General features: G+C 52.8%; 1 protein-coding gene across 2 annotated transcripts in view; it reads left to right on the forward strand.

Annotated features, from left to right (window-relative positions):
* meis1a (Meis homeobox 1 a) overlaps positions 1-17,484 on the forward strand; it is a 78,357-nt gene that overhangs the window by 46,782 nt on the left and 14,091 nt on the right. For both annotated transcript variants that reach the window (XM_035405789.1, XM_035405791.1), the window contains exon 9: positions 9,947-10,023. In XM_035405789.1, coding sequence (XP_035261680.1) covers positions 9,947-10,023 — 77 coding nt within the window. The remainder of the gene's footprint in view (positions 1-9,946; positions 10,024-17,484) is intronic.

Genomic DNA, 17,484 nt, shown 5'->3' on the forward strand with positions numbered 1-17,484 from the left:
CTAATAGCTAATAGCACGCTCTCGCATCGTTGCCGTAGCGTTGTGAATGGGTTATCGCTCCAGCGCCAGAGTGCAGTTCAAAACACCCCGAAACGCAACCCGCCTGTACAGCGTGTGCGTGTGCTTTCCAAAGGGGTTTTGCACCCCATTTATGGGTATCGCTGAAAGTGGGGCATCGAAGGGCCCGGGGGCGCGAGCTCTGATTTGTTTAATTTGGGACTGTTGGTTGGGACGTGAGACTGACGGACTTGAACGGACTCGTCCTGCCTCCAGAACCCTCTCCTCGCCGGGTGCAGTGAGTCCATGAGTCGCTGTTCATCATTAGTGGGCTCTAGCTTTAGCAGTAGCAGTAGCAGCAGTAGCGTTAGCAGTAGCTTTAGTGCTAGTAAGAATAGCAGTGATGGCATTAGTGGTAGCGTTAGCAGTAGCAGTGGTAGCGTTAGCAGAAGCAGTGGTAGCGTTAGCAGTAGCAGCAGCACTGGTGGCATTAGTGGTAGTAGGAGTAGCAGTGGTAGCGTTAGCAGTAGCAGCAGCACTGGTGGCATTAGTGGTAGTAAGAGTAGCACTGGTGACATTAGTGGTAGTAGCAGTAGCAGCGCTAGCGTTAGCAGTAGCAGTAGCAGTGGTAGCATTAGAGGGGAAAAGCCAGCAGTGCGGAGGTGCTGCTGCTCACTCGTTTGTTACGACAGATTAAGTCATCGATCTGAAAAACCGGAGCTCTGATGGTGGGGGAGGGGGAGGGGAGCGGGTGCTGCACTTGCGTGCGTGAAAGAGGGAGGGAACGAGAGAGCAGGAGAGAGAAAAAAGTGAGAGAAGACGAGTGAGAGGTAGAGAGGGAGAGAGGGGTAAGAATGTGAAAAGGAAGAGAGAGAATGGGAGAGGGAATAAAAGAGTGGAGTGAAAGAGGTAGTGAAAGAGACAGAGGGCTAGAGAGGAAAAAAAGAGTGAGAGACAGTGAGGGTGTGAGGGGAATGTGAAAAGAAGAGAGAGAGAGAGAGCGAGAGAGGAGGTAAAAGGGAGGGAAAGGGAAATGGTGAGAAAGTGACAGAGAATGGAGAGGAAAAAGGCTAGAGCGAAAGACGGGATGCTGGCGAAAGACAGCGAGAGGGAGAGCTGGACGGAGTGGGAAAAGGACAATAGGAAGCAATAAAACAAGAGGCATAGACAGAGAGAGAGAAAGAGAGAGAGAGAGAGAGAGAGGGACGGATGCACATCCTTCTGTTGTTCGTTTTTTTTTCTTTTCTCCTTTTCTCTCTCATGCCTTGGTCGGCTCGGCGCAGGCATAAGGGAGTGATTGTGAAATACCTGTGCCTAGTTTCGGCTCCTCTTCCATCCTTGACCCCGTTCAGTCTCGCCTCCCCCGCGGGCCCTTCAAATGAGCGTTAATTAAAACGGCGGGGGCAGAAGGGTAATTACGATAATAACATAATAATATCGGGGGGCGGGTTATTAGGGTTTTTTTTTCCGCGGCCCTAAAATTGCTTCCTCCGAGTATTGCGTTTCAGCGACGTTAAGTAAAAAGCGTAATTTCCTTGAAAGTGGACTGAACGTCGCAGATGCTGGTTTGCTAAGGGTGCAACGGTGTAACCCGAACCCTGAGCGCCTTAACATTTAATGCATGGTGAGTTTTTTTCTTTCTTTTCTATTTTTGTGAAATCGCTTTGCGGACGCGCGCCTGCTTGCTTGCAGCGTCCGTGCGGCAGCGGGTCTGTTTGAGGACGAGGTGGTTGCGGGTGCAGGGGTGTGGAGCGTGCAGCTGGACCCAATGGAGCACGTGAAGTCCACACAAACACGCTGGCTTTGCCTTTGCGATGACCAAGCGGGACACTGTGTCACGTAGCGCGGTGCTTCGCTGCTTCGTTCTGGCTGCGGCTGCAGGGTGAGAACTCTCTCTACGCCTACCTGGCTGCTGGCAGGCCGCTCTTCCCTGCGGATATTATGGCCCCCCTCCCAACCCCCCCCCCCCCCCCTCGCGCCCCCCCCCCAGCCTGCGGGGAGCCCACCTCCAGCTGTGGCCGGTGCAGCGCGCTGAATTGCTTTTGAATGGTCTCTACTCAAACAGGCAGTAATTACAAGCTTAAGGAGGTTTAGTGGTCCAGTAAACTACATAATCACCCCAGAATTAGCCTGGCCTCATCAGCTGCAGTCCAGCGAGCTCCAGTCACTCTTTCCGCGTAGCTTTTTATTGTGCCGCGAAAACCCAGCGGCAGGTGTGGAGAGGTGAGCCCCCCCCCCCACCCCCCCCCCTCCAGCTCACCCCCCCCACCCCCGCCCCCCCGAGGCGGCGTTTCCTCCCCTGGTCCCGTTCCCCTCCAGCGGGCACCACAGGCCGGCGTCAACCGGCCCCTAAAGTGACGCCCACCAGGGTCTGTGGAAGGGAGTCGCCAGTGCCCAGTCAGACCATCTGGTCCAACCCTAACCCCCCCCCTCCACTGATGATGACCACATCGTCCCACGGTCCAGATGCGCTGGACCCGCGGCGACTTGAAGTGTCCGCAGATCGGCTGAACGCTCTGAGCTCTTGCGAGGTTTCGGACACGGGTCCGTCCCCCAAGCTGCCGTATACTGGAAGCGTAGGACGTGCTGGCAGAGAGAGGCTCCTGTCCAGGGAGGAGAGGCACACCGATTTCGAATCAACCCTCCTGAGAGTTTTAATTTTTTATTTTTTTCCTCCAGAGATTGTTCCGGAAATGACAAGACTAGAGACGGCGTGTAGGCGCCCACCTTCCTCGCGTGTTTTTATTTTATTTATTTATTTTATTTATTTATTTTCTTTCTTTCTTCCTTCGCGGCTCACCCGTCGTCGGTCGGCCCTGCCTTTCCTCAGCAAAACGGGACGGGGCGGGGTGGGGGACGGGGGTTTCGCCAAAAAGGACGTGGGTGCGGCTACGCTACGGCTCATTGCGATACGAAGCCCTCCGTTTCGTCAGCGCCGCGACCAGACCAGGTTTTCGCCCAAATCCCGTCGGCCGTACGACACGCCCTCACGCTCCAGCCGTGATTACAGGCTCGCGTTTTCGGGGGTCCGGACCGACCCGGCACCCCCCGGACCGTGGGGCCCGACCCCAGACCGCCTTTAAGCCAAACAGAAGATGGCTTTTCGGATGAGAAAGACTTAATTAGCGCGTTGGATGCCAGACGAACGTGCCTTTTCATCTCCGAGATGAAAGGGGCGAAGAAAGAGATTCTCCGGGCTCACCTTTCAGATTTTTCAGGTTCAGATTTTTTTTTCCCTCGGTGTAGGAAAGGGGCTTTTCTAAAAAACGGTGAAAGAACTGAATTATTTATGTGGCAAAACTTTGTGTGGATTTAGCGTCTTGTGAGCTTCACACGAAGCCCCTGTGAAGGAGGTGTTTCTGGAGGTTGGCTATCAAATGAGAGGCGGTTGCTGCTTTGAACGAGGCATTCTAATCAGACCTGCGGGGGGGTGTAGCTGTTTTTTTTGCATTCGAGGTCTGGAACATAGGCACTCCGGTTACAAAAGGTAGTTTTTATTGTTCACTTGATCTGTTTATTTCTACTTTCTATTTCCTGAAGCAGGCTTTCATGGAATAAATACACACCGAGGAATTTGGAATGGCTGATATCTCTGCAGTGGACACTATAAAGGGTGCTAATGGGGTAGATAACGTTATCTTGTTTGTGTAGGTGCCCCCATTTTTTAGGCGGCCGTTTGCGCTGCGGGACGACGTGTTTTTATCCGAATGTTTTCCTCCCCCTTGGCGATACCGAGCTCCGTTTGGAGGGCGGGGCTACGTGGGCAAGGCAGGCTGGGAGCTTCGTCCGCGTTGGCCGTAGACGCGAAGGAGTAGCAAGGGGACGGCAAACTTCAATTCTAATCGCGTTTATTTAAGAGCCGTACCGAAAAAAAGATCGATTTTTACATGGTGGGGGACGACAGGAAAGGTTGGGGGAGAGATGATGAGCTGGAGGGGGGGAGGTAGAGGGCGGGGGAGGGGGTGGGGGCGATACTCAGATGTCAGCCGAAATAGGTCCCGAATGGAGGCCATGGGAGAGTTCCTCGGGAGTCTCAGGGTTGCCTGTGTGGATTTAACCAGAGGTGAACGTGCACGTGCACGCCAACACACGCACGTGCACACGCACGACCGTGTGAGGGACACGCCCTTTTCCCGCGAGTTTCCGAGTCCTCATAAGGAATGGCATTGCGAGCGCTATCTCCCGTTCGGAATTCCTTATCTGGGAGGAGAGGGTCGGGGTGGGGGCGGTTGGTGGGCGGGGAGCGGGAGTTGGGGGGGGGATGGATTAACTATGAGCCTCGGGATTCCCGCTGTCCCCGTTCGCCTCCCGTCCCCGAGCGCGGGGGGGGGGGTGGGGGGGAAAGCGAACATTCCGGAATCCCTCGGCGAATCGTGTCGGACCCCCGTCGGCTGACAGTCGCCCTATAAAAACGCGAGCGGGCGGCGGGCGGGCAGGCGACCGCCATCGGACGCGCACTGTACGCGTACGCGCTCCCCGATTGTATTTAATTACGCTATCTCCCGGATAATGGAGCGGCTAGGCCCTCTAATCTGCGTGTCCCGCGTAATCCGCACACCCCCCCCCCCCCGTTGATTTCCGCCGTGAATGAAAGCGAACGATGTTTCTTTTTTTCTCTTTTTTTCGTTTTTTCTGCACGCGCTCATTTTTATTGAGTTAATCTAGTGTGGAAGGCCACTTTAATCAGAACCACTCTGGATATGGAGGAAAAAGGGGGTCCTTTAAATAGAAAATTATAATAACACTAAACCCTGCAGTGATAATGGAGGGGGGTGGGGAGGGAGGGGTATGAGAAATTGTAATTAAGTAGTTAAGTGGGACACGGACACAAAGATTTAGGCAATTTTTTTTTTTTTTTTTTAAGGGAAAGTCCCCGGCTGCCTCTGTGGCGGAGGGGCTCGGTCACAGAGGGGTCCCATATGGAGGTTTTTCGGAAGGGGGTTTGCAGGGGGCGGAGGGATAAAAAGGGTGTCCTCACTCGGTCGATTGCAGCGGCCCGGGGCTAGTGTGATAAGAGATGTGGCCAGGCCTTCTCCAGGCCCTCTTCCCACCCAGAGCCACGCACCCCCCCCCCCCGCCCGTCCACCCCACCCCACCCCTCCAGAGCCACCCTAACGCGTACACGTAATGCGAATAATCGCTGTGGAAACCGCTTCCACTGCGCGTCCGGATCGGAACACCAAAAGTCGTCTTGGCGTCTTGGCAATACCACTTTTCTGCTTGCGTTCTCTGATTCAGAAGAGACGGAACCAGTGGAAGGTTTACACCTACTGGCGACGGATCTGCGCCGCGCCTCGGCTAAGCCGTCGCGTCTGAAATAACACAACTGGCTCCTGCGGGCCGCTGCGGGTCCTGATCGTAATGCGATGTAAAGCAGATAAAGTAGCGCTGACAGGAGCCTGAGCGATCGTGCTCACGCAGTCAGGGGCCGGCCTTGTGCTGCTTTGCATGCTGGGCACTGACTCGACGCTAAACTCGACGAGTTAAACCGCCCTGTCACCTCGGGAGGGGCATTTGCATCCCCCCCCCCCCCCCCCGCCCCCCCCCGCCCCCCCCCTACATGGGTGGATGTTCACCGATGCCACAGAATTTGAAGATGAGGGAGTAATTGCTGTTCCATTCAAATCGGCCGAGCATATGGAAACACGCCCCCCCCCCCTCCACCCGCCCTGCCCCACCTCCCCGAAACACGGCTCGGTGCGAGTACTCCGCACGGCCTGGGGGGGGGGGGGGGGGCTGCTGCTGGGCTGGGGGGGGAGTGCCTTTGGACTTGGGGGGGGGGGGGGGTTGGCTGCCTCTGGGCTGGGGGGGGAGTGCCTTTGGGCTGGGGTGAGGCCCACGTGTTGTCACCCTCCTGTGTGCTCTCCTGGGCCCAGGACGGGCCTGTCGGGGTGGAGCTGTGTGCACTGAGGGCTGCTGGGATAGACTGGGGGAGAGGAGGCTGTGTGCACTGAGGGCTGCTGGGATAGACTGGGGGAGAGGAGGCTGTGTGCAGTGAGGGCTGCTGGGATAGACTGGGGGAGAGGAGGCTGTGCTCTTATCTCTGCCAGAGCTACCGGCCTCAGGTTCCCACTCTGCAGTGTGGTCCAGGACAGGGGCTCAGGGAGAAGGGAGAAGGGAGGGGAATGATGCTGGTGCTCTCTCTCACACTCTCTGTCTCTCACTCTATCTCTCACACCTTCGCTCTCACTCTCACTCTCTCATTCTCTCATATCTCTCACTCTCTCTCTCACACACACACAGACACACATACATAGATGCACACTCTGTCTGTCTGTCTGTCTCTCTCTCTCTCACACACACACTTTCTCTCTTTTACACACACACAAGAAGCAACACAGGTCTCCTGTGACAAACTCCAGGAATACACAAAGACTGGGGTGGAAACTCTGATGACGGATATATTACATTTGGATAAGACGTATCATTAGAGGTGGGGGGAGGGGGGGGGGGGGGGAGGGGGAGGCAGACATTTTCCATCTGCGCCTTTCAGATGTTTTTCTTTTTTTTTTTCTTCTTTTTGGCGAAACATAATCAGAGCCTGAGAAAATGCTTCTCACTTCTGCTGTAACTGTCAATACGATTTTAAATATAATTATGCTCTCAGACAAAAGCTTTTTTGGGGGTATTTAAAAAAAATATCATTGTGTTATATGGATATTGATATATTTTTTTCATTACATTGATTTGAAATCAGGCAAGATATACTGAAGTGCAGAATAATGTTGTCAGGTACAGTTTCAGGTTTGATTTGTCATAATAAACCAGTTCAATTAAATCCTATATTTTTGGCTGCTCTTCACAGAATACATAGCAAATACAACACACAGACAATAAACATGGCTCTGTGCAAAGACTCCCTAAAATCCACTGAAAGGAGTTTTAAAAAATCCCTGCCATTTTCAGGTTCAGTCACACCAGTTTGGAGCGCGTCTGAATGTGACAGAGCGTTCTGTGAGCGCGGCGCAGTCTGTAAAGGGGAGGGCCCTCGCGTCAGGTTATCGCTGGAGTGGAGGGGAATCAGGACTCTAAAGACCCCCCCGCCCCCTCCTCCCCCCCCCCCCGCTCACAGGTGTAGTTACCTAGGAATCGCCATGGAAACAAAACACAAGGGTATGTCCCCCCCCGGCGGGGAGGTCTGAGCGTGGAGGGGGGGAGTGTCGGGCGCGGAAGGGGAGGACGTCTGCCGAAGTTTAGCGCCTCGCTAATTATGGGTGAAGATAAAAGTGCCGTCGGTGTGTGCCTGGGGGGGGGGGGGGGGGGGGGGGGGCGCACCCTCTCGGGCTGTCTGGGAGAGCTCTCTCTGGGGGTTATGGAAGCAGGCCTCTGTCGGGCTCTATCCCCAGCCTAACCGCTGGTTTCATTTCTGTTATTATTTGAGTAGTTTTTAATCCCGTTTCCCAGGCAAACGTCCTGGGGTTTTCCACTGTCATCTCAGTTTTGGGGTGTCCTTGCTCCCCCCCCCCCCCCCCGCTGACCTCCCTTCCCAACTCCTCCTCTCAGAGCGCTGAGATACTGGTGTCCCGACCAGGGCTGGCCCAGGGCCTCCCTGAACCCCCCCTTACACCCCCTTTATGTTCCCAAACGCGTACTGTTTAAATACCGCCTGCGTCTTACCGAGCCACGAATGACTGCGGCGAATGGAAAGGCTGGAAGTCGGCTGGCCCCCGCGGCAGGGGATGAGATAGTTGTGATGATGTGTGCTCTACTGGCGACGCAGCGTCCGTTGACTGTTTGAGTAGCAACGGGCTTTGTCGGCGCGGAGAAACGGGTTGCAGCGCAAACAAGGCGTGGGGAGTGGGGGGAGTGGGCGGGGCCCTCGCCGTCACCGTTGCTATTTATGGCGCTCGTTTGGGATTCCTTGAGCTGATACCGATTATCTACCTGCCGTGCGTTGGTGCACGGAGGTTTTGCTGCGTCAGGAATGGTTGAAAGAGAAGAAGGAGGTCTTGGGTAATCGCCTCCGGTGGAGGAGAGCGAACAATCGGGTGGGAAGGCGGCCATGTTTGCTCAGTGGCTCTGCGGGTCACCAGCGCATCGAGAAGGTCGAAGTCCACAGTCGTCCATGTTGGCTCTGCTCGCCACTGGCCTTTACAGCGAGAATGCACTTTCTGTGCGTGTCGTGGCAGCTTTAGGGCGGCCATTTTGGCTCCGCGCTCCAGCACCCAGGCCAGGGAGAGCGTGCCGTTTTGACCTCTGTCGGCCATGTTGGCTCCGAGCGGCTCCGCTCAGGACAGCGAGACGCCTTGACAGTGGCCTCAGAACAGAGCCCCGTCTGTGCAGTCGCGCCGCCCCTGGCGTGGCGAGCCGTTCCCCCGGTCATGAGGCTCTTGCCTTTCTCATTGTCCCCGCCGTGTTTATATTTACTTTTCGGGGTATTTTTAGAGCGCGGAGAAGAGCCCTGTGTCCTCCGCTCAAGAGTTCAGCTCTTTCAATCTCGACGCCGGGCAAATTTGGAGCCGCATGTTATTATTATTTTTTATCTCTCTCGCTCTCTCTCTCTCTCTCTCTCTCCCTCTCCCTCTCTCCCTCTCTCTCTCTCTCCCCCTCCCTCTCTCCCTCTCTCCCTCTCGCTCTCTCTCTCTCTCTCTCGCTCTCTCTCTCTCTCTCTCTCGAGACATGAAAGGAGGAGACGAGAAGCCTAATTGCATGCAGTCATGGCGTTCATGTGATTGGAGCGATTATATTTTGTTTCCGAGGCGCTCCGAGCCAAGCGACAGAGCGTCGAGCTGTGGGGTCAGATGACCCTAAATAAACCACTCCCCAGGATTTCTTATTTTCCCAAATTTCAGAGCAGTCATTTCTACCCCCCCACCCCCCCACTCCCCCTATGCCCCCTCTCTCCCCTACCACGCAGAATTCATTGCTGCTGTTTTGCTGTTGCACCCTGGGTAGACAGGCTATGGATGATGATGGAGGAGCCTGGCGTCTGTGTGAAGCCGCGACAGTTAACGTCTGTGTGAAATTAGCCTAGTTTTGTTTCAATTACCAAAAATCACAGGAGAAAGACCGATGAAGAGCGCTCCTCTTTTGCGGTTCTTCGCAAAAATCATTCGATAAATTCGATTCGGTAAAGGCGCCGATGTTTTCGTAAGAAGAAAAGGGGGCCGTGGTCTAGCATACTTCTAAATGATGACTCGCCCCCTTCGCCATCTTTGCGGCGCTGTCTTCGCCAGTCCCGCTGGACGTTTGCGAGCAGTGGTGAGAATCCTACGCTGGGTCCACAGCAAATCTGAGGGGAAAAAAAACGTGATTCCCCAACCCCCCAACTCCACCCCCAGTGCAGTTTTCCACAGTAAGATTTTCTATGTTAATTGGACTGCTTAAAGAGCACGTTTTACCCTGATAGAGTGGGTTTGATCTGGTTCAGACTAATATAACCGGTTCGAATTAACAGTGAAAATTTTACTGTGTGCCCAGACGGGTACTGTAGAGTCTCTGCGCCGTAAAATACACAAGGCCGGGTCACGTCGGCCGCCAGAACAAATTTAGTGTTTAAAAGCCGTCTTTAGCCCGGAGTGGATCTGCCATTTAAACACCGAGAGGCGAGGTTACGCGGAATACGCCTCGCGCGTCGCCAGCCGAACCGCGGCGAGTCGGCGGCTGCTCCCGGTGCCGTGGCGAGAGGAGCGCCGCGCCGCGCGGCACGCTAATTAACGTAGCCGTTTCCGCGCGCCGCTTACCTGTATAATTGGCTCGCCTTTTTGCTGCCGTTAATTACGCCGCTTCATATCCCCGCTAATGAGTCTAAGGGAAGAGACGCACCTCGCCTTCTTTCGCTCTAATTAACGGGTGCTCTGAGACTTCGGGCGCCCGCGCGCGCCAGCCTTGTTTTTCCACCTCCTCTCTTGCGGAAAAAAATCAGAGCGTTTATTAACGAAAAAAAATTGTTATTTAATTGACGTATTTACGTTTTGTCTTTTTTTTTTTTTCGTTGTTCCTCCTGCAGCATCCTTACCCCTCAGAAGAACAGAAGAAGCAGTTGGCACAAGACACCGGGCTCACCATACTACAAGTGAACAACTGGTAAGCTCCTTCAACTTTTTTTTTCTTCTTCTTCTTGTTTACACGCAATCAATGCTCTGCCCTCTGGCAACTCGGCAGCTAATGATTTGAATTAATAGTGCCTCTCCCACACGCGCACACACAGCGAAGTCCCTCTCCCACTTACCGCTCGTCTCCCCTGAAATCAATTAATCCAGCGGGGATATCGCCTGGAGAATTTTTCCATCGACGCAGGGCACAAGTTTTATTTGTACAACTGAGAAGTCCCCGTCTATTTAACGTCCCCAAACCCTTCGGTCGCCCCTTGAATGGCCCTCAGCCCCCTACAACGGAAGGTTCGAGAGGCTTTGCCTTAAATCTGTGACCACCGGCCACTCTTTTCTTTCATGTTTTGTGCCTAAATTCAGAACCTTTGCCCCTGGGTTTGTGTGATATGAAGAGCTCGGTATGAGTGCAGGCCCGTCTTATTTCCTGCAAGTCTGATTAATTAGCCAATCGACGTTAATTAGCCAAACACGTCCTACGGAGAATCTGATGTTCCCCTTCAGCGTAGTTCTCGGTTGCCGATGTAAACATAGGAGCGTCGAGCCCCCCCCCCACCCCTCCCTTGCAGAATTATTGAACGTCTCGTTCGATAAGAGTCACAGACTGATATTGCGGAGGTCTCTGATTACACGTCCTGATCCGTCGCTCCTAAATAGACCGGCAGGGCCCTCGACGGCGATATCGCTCTCCTTCGTTTTTGGAAACGCTCGCGCCCCTGGTCCCGGTCTCGGTCTCAGAGACCGTCGGGGGCCGGGAGGGCGGGGCTGCGTTAGCGCTCGTCACAGAAAGCGTTATTTCTGTCGACGCTATCTCGCGCGCTGTTCCTTTTGGCACAAACGTCGGCGTGCTTGGTTTTTTTGCGGGTTTTTTTTTTTTCGGGAGAATTTGTTAATGGTGGGATCTCCTGCTGCTGGGACAGCGCCTCGGTGGGGGGCTTTTATTTTTGGCAGGGGCGGTGTGAAGTCACATTACCGCTCCTCCCTCCCCCTCCCTCCTCCCCACTTTATTTATTTATTTATCTATTCTTTTCCTTTTTCGTGGCGTTTTTTAGTGGAAGGGTGGCGGTGCAGCCGTGGATAGCACTGAGTCAGAGGCGCCGGTGTGAGAGAGCTCTCTGAGCGTGAGCTGGGGTGTTGTTAATCTGAGGGGTATTAGCAGCTAAACCGTGCATGCTGGGATTGCTCAGCCCTCTCTGAGCGTCTGTGTGTGTGTGTGTGTGTGTGTGTGTCTGAGTGAAAGAGAGAGCATATAAGAGAGAGAGAGAGAAGGGGGATAGAGAGAGAGAGAGAGAGAGAGAGAGGGGATAGAGAGGGAAGGAGACAGAGAGAGAGAGAGAGAAGGGGGATAGAGAGAGAGAGAGAGAGAGAGAGGGGGGATAGAGAGGGAAGGAGACAGAGAGAGAGAGAGAGAGAAGGGGGAGAGAGAGAGAGAGAGAGAGAGAGGGGATAGAGAGGGAAGGAGACAGAGAGAGAGAGAGAGAGGGGATAGAGAGGGAAGGAGACAGAGAGAGGGGTATAGAGTGAGCAGGAGAAAGAAATGCAACAGGACGAGACAGAAAGAGGAAAAGAGAGAATATGAGAGTGGAGAGAGAGATAGAGGGCAAAAGGCAGTAGAGTGAGAGAGAGTGAGTGAGAGAGAGAGAGAGAGAGAGGGAGAGGTGTGAAACCGAGAGAGGGGCGAGGCGGAGGTTAGGGGGCGGGGTCTGCCGTTTTCGTAAGCCTGCCGTTGCACTCGGTCGGAATCCCACAATTGGGCGTCTCCATGGCAACCCCTCCCGAGGTTACCACCTGACCCCTCTGGTTTTAAGAGCTTGTTCCCCCCGCCCCCCCCCACCCCTCCAACCCCAGATGTAGTTTGTCACATACACGCAGAAAGGTCCAACTTTGTTTCAGAAGAGAGACATGGATAAATAATCTAAAGAACAGATTACGACTTTTATTTATTAACAGCTCTGAGCTGCACTGCGTAATATCTTTACAAGTTACCGGGTCTCATGACAACACTGTTTATATTCCGGGGAATTACTCTGCAACAGCTGTTTTTTTCAGCGTGTTTTGAACAGTTCATACGGGGATGCAGTTCCTACCGCATTTACTGTATGTACGTGCATGTATTTTTGTATTTAAAAAAAACAACAACACGTAATAGATTGAAGCAAATAACAAAACCCGTGGAACTTGCTCCGCCCTCCTGCTTAAAAATTCAATTCTGCCCAAAAACTTGTTAACGCAGATGTAGGTGATTTATTTTTCATGAGGAGCCTCTCTAAATCAGTGCTGGGGAGATGAAATAGAAATGCTGAAGGGCGGGCCGTGTACAGATCACTCATGAATTATTGGCAGGGGCACAGCATGAGGCAGTGCATGAAATGTGTATTTATATATTAAATGCGCACACGCACACACACACACACACACACACACACACACACATACACACACACACTCGTGTGCATGCGCGCACACACACACGCACACTCAACCCACGCATACGTGCACTAGCACAGACATACAAACGCATTCAACACAGCTGGGCACTAGGGAGAAGATATGTGTGTGTGTGTGTGTGGGGGGGGGCGGGGATTGGGTGGTGGAGGGGAATTCACAGGAAAGATACTGTAAGGCTGTTGTGGCTGACTGACTGACTGACCGAAGAGCCAAGTTGGGGGGGGGGGGGGGGGGGAGGGGGAGGAGGAGGGGGAGAGAGAAAGAGAGTGAAGAAGCAAACAAATGAAAGAACCACAGGATTGCATAATTCCGTCTATCTTATCAGTTGTTATGAAAAAAACGAGGGTAGTTGCTAAGCTTTACCAGCAAAGTACATAAACACGGTGTGGTTTGAGGAGTGTGCTGGCAGCCTGCGCTGGTATGTGTTATTCCACGGAGTCACGGTAGATTAACTCTGAGCACCTCCACACTGGAGGCTGCGCTGATTGAAAACTCATATGTGTTATTTTTGATTGTGAAGTCAAGCATTGTCGCGGAGATAATGCGAGCGAGTTCGGGCGCGGAGATGTCGTAAGTTTCAGTTAATATATGTATTTTTAAACCTCCTCCACCCCCCCAACACCCCCCCAGCCCTGTTTTTCTTGGGCAGCACGCCATGCATACATTACGATTTCCACACTACAGCCTGTTGGCTTTCCAACGCAAGAATCCTGCGTTTCATAACACGCAGAAGCGTCAGCTTTCCCTGTAACAGTCGTGTTGCGTTTTTTAATTAATTAATTTATTCATTTATTTATTTTTGCGTGTAGTATAGCGCCGTACAGAGGCAGCGGTGTTTCGGGGGAGAGAAGCGTCCTCCAACATCGATGTAAGGAAAATGAAAACCGGAATGCTTGGATGGACTCGGGGCGGGGTGGGGCTTGGGGGGGGGGGGGGGGGGGGGGGGGAGTCCGTCAATAAGAAGCATTCTGAGAGCAGTCCATAAACAGCAGATCTAAAATCAATGAGTGGGGGGGGGCAGGGGGGGGGGCGATGGACTGGAAGATGGAGGTGGGGGAGGGGGGGGTGTCATCGGGTTTCGCGCTGCGTCCGCTCCTCCTTTCCTGATGGAATTTAATAAACGGCCCTTAAAGACGGTGTTTAAACATCAGCGATGGATTGTTTTGTCAATATGGCTGCTTTTATGAAAGCCTTAAAAGCAGGAAGGGGAGGGGTGGGGGTGACGGGGAGGGGGGGGGGATGCTTCAGACGGGCCGGGCCCTGCCGAAACGGCAGCTTCGGTTTCGCCCCCGCGCCGTCTTCTGGGACGGGATGCACAGCGGGGAGAAAATGGGGCAACAGCTTCACCCAAAAAGTGGACGAACCTGCCATGTTTACCTACTAATGTGGACAAACCCACCTTATCTTACCCACCTTAGTGAACTTAACCACTTTTATTACCTGCAATACTGAATTTACCTCCTTTTTACCTGGTTTAGTGAATTTTCCCACCTTTTCTTACCCACCTTAGTGAATTTCCCCACCTTTTCTTGCCCACCGTGGTGAAAATGCATGGGCTGCTTTGGATGAGAGAGTCTGCTAAGTGACTCATTTGTGTTTAGATCACTGACTGAAATCTGTGAGTTGCTGGAGCCCATTTTGGAGTTACCATCGTAAGGCACACAAGACCGCGCACACCGTCTCCAGAGCGAATTTTGGGTTGGATTTTCTGGCGCTTGCGAGCCTCGGGTCATGGTTCAGGTCCAGGTCCGGGTCCGGGTCTGGGTCTGGGTCCGGGTCCGGGTCTGGGTCTGGGTCCGGGTCTGGGTCTGGGTCTGGGTCCGGGTCTGGGTCTGGGTCTGGGTCTGGGTCCGGGTCCGGGTCCGGGTCTGGGTCTGGGTCCGAGTCTGGGTCCGGGTCCGGGTCGGGCGTTATCGACCCACGTTCGAACGCGAGCCGTCGGCGGAACCTCGTACCGCAGGGCTCCAGAGCTGGGGCGCGGCGTGCACGGTGTGCCTTTGCGAATCAATAGGTGTGCCTTTTCAGGACAGCGAGCTGCGCTCTGGAGCGGGGGTGGGGCGGGGCGTCGGGGTGTTGGGGGGAGGGGGGGGGGGGGCGTTTTGGGTTTTGGGTTGCTCAACTGGTGTTGGAGGGGCGGGGTGCCGACTGGTGCGGAGTGATGTTCCAAAGTGTCGGTTCACCCCCCCCCCCCCCCCACCCCCCCCCCCCCCCCCCCCCCCCCCCCCCCCCACCACCACGAGCTCCATCCCTGTAGCCCTGTTCTGTCAAGGTGGCTTAGCATGAGTCTCTATGGCCTTTAACTGCGTTTCACACAAAAACGCACCCCAACGCCCGAGGTGCTGGAGATGCAAACAAAAGGACTATTTTCACAGCGCTGCGAAGAAAAAAAAAAAAAGAAGTTAAAAAATGGAGGCGGTCACATTTCTCGTCTTCTGCTTACTTCAAAATATGAACCAGAAGGTGGCTCGCTGTGTGCAGAACTGAAACAGATGATCGTACGCCATTTATCCTTATTGATAAATTTCTTCATTCATGGTCATTGCTACTGTGAATGGTGGGAGTTTGCAGAGTTTTCTACCAGATTTTTATTTAATTTTTTTACTTTTTTTTTTTTTTTACTCCCGAAAGGTTGCACACAATTTTTTTCCTTTCTGGAATTCGACTGCCTGCTCAGACCTGAATCTCCACCAAGATTATGTCAACAACTGTAAAAGCCCTGAGTTGTGTGTTTATGTGTGTGTGTGTGGGAGGTGCGTTAGGTACTGTTTGTGAGTGTGACAGGGAAGGAGTAAGCCTAGGTTACGGGTGTGAATTATACGAGTTGCGAGCATTTCATTGTTTTTTTCTGATCGGGATCAAATCGTAAGAAAACGCTTAACGTCTTAACGTCTTAACGTCGCAAGGTGTGAGACACCACTCCGAACCGATCCGACTGGTTTACGGGCTCTTCGCTTTTTGCTTTTTGACATTTCGAAAAAGATTTGGGCACGGTCGGCTTGAATTCGTCAGGCGTGAGAGGTCATGCGAAACCCGAATTTGCCTTTCAGTTCCCGTTGACCAATCAGGAGGTGTCTCCGTGTATGACGTTTTGGCCGCTGTGCTTCGCCGACTGTCGCCAACGTCATGTGACCTGGTCGGGAGCTCGTGTAGTCTACGCCATCATCCGACCGGTTGTCACGATCTGAACCTCGTTAAGTGTGAGAGGGGACGTCCGAAATTCCAACGTCGTAACCCGTGAGAAAATCATATAACGCCCGACCGCCCTCAGAATGCATCATGGCAAGAAACCACACCTTAGAGTTCAAGAGAGAGAACTTAAACCCTGCAGACTGATAAAAACATTCACTTATATAACGTGGTAACGAGCTTTCATTTACTCCTAGTTTCGATCACGTTTTGTTGCTAGTTTGATAGTATTTAGATAGTTATGGTTATGAATGCAACGTGAGCGCAACCAATTTAAAAATGTAAGGCTACACTGACTTTGACTTTGGGTTTTCCGCAATAGCGTCGTTTCCCAGTTCTTGAGGTACGACTGAGCTTGCAGGACTTGCAGAGCAAATGTAAAAAAATAAAAAAATAAATAGATAAATAAATAAATAAAAAGTGAGAGTGAGAATCGATGAATAAGCGCTGGCAGAGGCTGTCGGGCCTGTGCGGAACGGCGCGGTCCCGCGTAGCTTCTGAAGGTCACGCTGGGCGAGCCTGGCCCGCCCCCGCAGCGGAACGTTCCGGTCACGGGCTAGCGGGACGCCCCACACCCCCCAACCAACCAACTGCCCTCCCCCCTCCCCACTCCCCTCCCCTGCGATTCGGGCCGGGGGGTTTAGTATGGGTCCGCGGAGCTTTGGGGAAGCGTCCAGTGTTGTGTTTGTGAAGTGGGCAGGGACCCTGCTCTCTCTGGGGTGGGGGGGGGGGGGCGGGGGGGGGGGGGGGGGGGGGCGGGGGCTGGCCCAGTGATGTCTCGCCGCCTGGACCGTCTCCACGGGGACGAGGAGGGCTGGACGAGCCGCTGCTGCCCAAACGTGAAATACTGGCACGGTGTGGAGAAGTACAGGCCTCTCTCTCTCTCTCTCTCTCTCTCTCTCTCTGTCTCTTTCTCTCTCTTTCTCTTTCTCTCTCTTTCTCTCTCCTCTCTCTCTCTCTCTCTCTCTCTCTCTCTCTCTATCTCTCTCTCTCTATCTCTCGCTTTCTCTCTCTCTCTCTCTCTCTCACGCTTTCTCTCTCTCTCTCTCTCTCTCTCTCTCTCACGCTTTCTCTCTCTCTCTCTCTCTCACGCTTTCTCTCTCTCTCTCTCTCTCTCTCTCTCTCTCTCTCTGCCTCTCTCTCTCTCTCTCTCTCTCTCTCTCTCTCTCTCTCTCTCTCTCTCTCACGCTTTCTCTCTCTCTCTCTCTCTCTCACGCTTTCTCTCTCTCTCTCTCTCTCTCTCTCTCTCTCAAATTCAAATTCAAATTCAAATGCTTTATTGGCATGACATATTTAAAAATACATATTGCCAAAGCGTAGTGACAACAGCAATCAACTAAGTAAGAATATATAATCAAAAGGAAAAAGAAGACAAGCAGCATCAATGATAACAGCACAAATGATAGGAACATAATACTTATCTATTAACTGAATTAAACTAATTATATTATATACATGCACACATACACACACATACATATATATATATATATACATACATATACACATATACATATATATATACACATACATGTACATATATATATACGCACATACATACACACACACACACACACATATACATACGCACACATATACATACAAACACATATGTATATATACACCCACACATACATATGTTTGCCGGATGCTCACCCACTGTCCCTCAGGCTGTGACAGGCAAAAACGTATCTAGCTGCGAGTGAGGCTGTCGCTCCTTCTCCTAATAGAACTCGCAGCTTTTCGTCGTTTGTTAGGGAGGCAAATTTGTTTAGGGATGTTGAATTTAGGATCTTATTAAAAT

Source organism: Anguilla anguilla, chromosome 2 (assembly GCF_013347855.1).
Source record: "Anguilla anguilla isolate fAngAng1 chromosome 2, fAngAng1.pri, whole genome shotgun sequence".
Classification (NCBI taxonomy): domain Eukaryota; kingdom Metazoa; phylum Chordata; class Actinopteri; order Anguilliformes; family Anguillidae; genus Anguilla; species Anguilla anguilla.